The 1,867-nt window shown below is 46.7% G+C and overlaps 1 protein-coding gene across 1 annotated transcript in view; it reads right to left on the reverse strand.

Moving 5' to 3' along the window:
- The window catches only part of ING3 (inhibitor of growth family, member 3), a 43,568-nt gene extending 42,030 nt beyond the window's left edge, over positions 1–1,538 (reverse strand). The window contains 4 exon segments of the mRNA XM_012652733.1: positions 162–188; positions 696–720; positions 1,106–1,189; positions 1,434–1,538. Of these exon segments, the coding sequence (XP_012508187.1) occupies positions 162–188; positions 696–720; positions 1,106–1,189; positions 1,434–1,461 (164 nt within the window). The 5' untranslated portion in view covers positions 1,462–1,538.
- Positions 1,539–1,867: the final 329 nt, after the last annotated feature.

The following is a 1,867-nucleotide window of genomic DNA, read 5'->3' on the forward strand; positions in this document are numbered from 1 at the left end:
TCTGGATTATTTTAAATCCTCAGATGATTCACTTTTTATAGAAAATGAAAACCCCTCAGAAGTGGTAATGCAGTCAAAGTCAATGAGTAAATTATTAAAGCCCTAAAGTAAACTCAGATCTATCTGACATCAAAGACTGTGCTCAATCCTACAAAGAACACCACTTTGGCATATCTTTAGCATTTCAGCTACATTAAAGTTAAATCTGGTTTTGTAAACTAGCTGGAGAACCACACATACTTCAGACTTCCACACTACAATCCACTGAACAGAAGTAGATGGCTTCCATAGGATGCCACCTTTTATTATGTGCCACATGAAACTGATAAAGAGGTTGAGAAAAGTATATTCATGAACAAACGTATAGAAGTGTGTGTGTGGTGGGGGCAGAGGAGCAAGAGGGAATGAAAAGGTCAAATTCTTAGCTACCCCAAGCAGTCCCTGAGCTACCTACTTACAGTCTTTACTCTATGAAAGAACAAGGTTAATTTTGGGAAAAAAGTCACAGGACTACAAAGCTATCACCGAAAGAAAAAGAAATGCCCATTAACTGCCGAAATTTTTATTACAGTAGACAATAAGCTCTACAGTAAAATCTTATTCCCCTCACTCATTTTGATTAACAAAATGAGCATCTGTTGACAATTCAAAGTGTATCCTATAATGCGTTAACTTTTCAAAATTTGACATTCTACATATAATCTGCGCTTCTGTTTTCCACTCTTGGAAATTCTGAATAGAATGAGCTTTAACCGAAGTTATAAATGCAAATCTAAGTTTGATACATAAAGGCTCAAGCCCAAATCATCTTAGCGTTTATGCTGATGTCCACTAAAACATCTATCTACATTCTCAATGAAAGCAGAGAAATATTTTTCGCACAGTCCCAAATTCGAGAAAGGAGTACACCTATCCAAATGTCTCCTTCTCTTGTAAAAGCTACAAGAAAAGTAGCGTGAGAAGGAAGAGGCGAGACGCAGCACACTCACTTCTCCGACAACTCCTTATGCAGTAGCGGAGCGAGCTTAAGGACAAACAGCAGCATGCGCCAGCATTGATGGCAAGCAAGTCCGGCACTGAACGCGCGCAGCGAACACGAGTGAACGCGCCGACTTACTTTGCACCTGCAGATCCATCTCGCGCATCTCGGTGAAGCGGTCCCGCAGGTCCATTGGAAGCTGCTCAATCACTGTCAAAGGGAGAGTTCGTCAGAAGGGCGGGACCAACGGCGAAATACGCGCTTACGTCGATGCGTGCGTGCGTGCGTAGGGGGGGTCCGGGGAGTCGGCAGCCCACAACGAGGCTGCCAGTTACCGTGAGAAAGAAACATCCCCCGCCTCCCCCTCCCTCCCGCCATCTCTCCTGCCCGTCCACTCGCGCTCTCGCCCGCCCGCAGGTCGTACAGGCGGCCCCCGCCAGCACCGCGCACTCACTTTCCAGATAGTCTTCTAGGTACAACATCGCGGCCCTTAGAGCTGGGGGAACGAGGGGGTCCAGGGGTTTATTTGTGTCACTCGCTGTCGCCGGAGTTTTGTCCCTTCCAATATGGCGCCTCCGCTAGCAGCACCCGCTCGACTCCGGCAAAAAAAAAAAAAAAAACAAAAAAAAAAACCACTTTGGCGCCTGACGGCGCTTGCCTCACTGCCGCCCGCAGCTATCATTGGTTGGCTGAAGCAGTGACGTAAGCCAGCCGGTGTCTGCCCCCGCGCCTTTGTGGGAACTGTAGTTTTATTCCTCCTGAGCAAGGACTGACACGCTGGCAGTTCTCCACGTAGAGACTACCAAAACCAGGCGCCATTGCAAACGGTGCGCAACAGAATCTGAAATGCGGTGCCTCTGTTTATTTGTTGATTTTTGCACAGAGAAT

This window comes from Propithecus coquereli, unplaced genomic scaffold (genome assembly GCF_000956105.1).
Source record: "Propithecus coquereli isolate 6110/MARCELLA unplaced genomic scaffold, Pcoq_1.0 Scaffold4, whole genome shotgun sequence".
NCBI classification, from domain to species: Eukaryota; Metazoa; Chordata; class Mammalia; order Primates; family Indriidae; genus Propithecus; species Propithecus coquereli.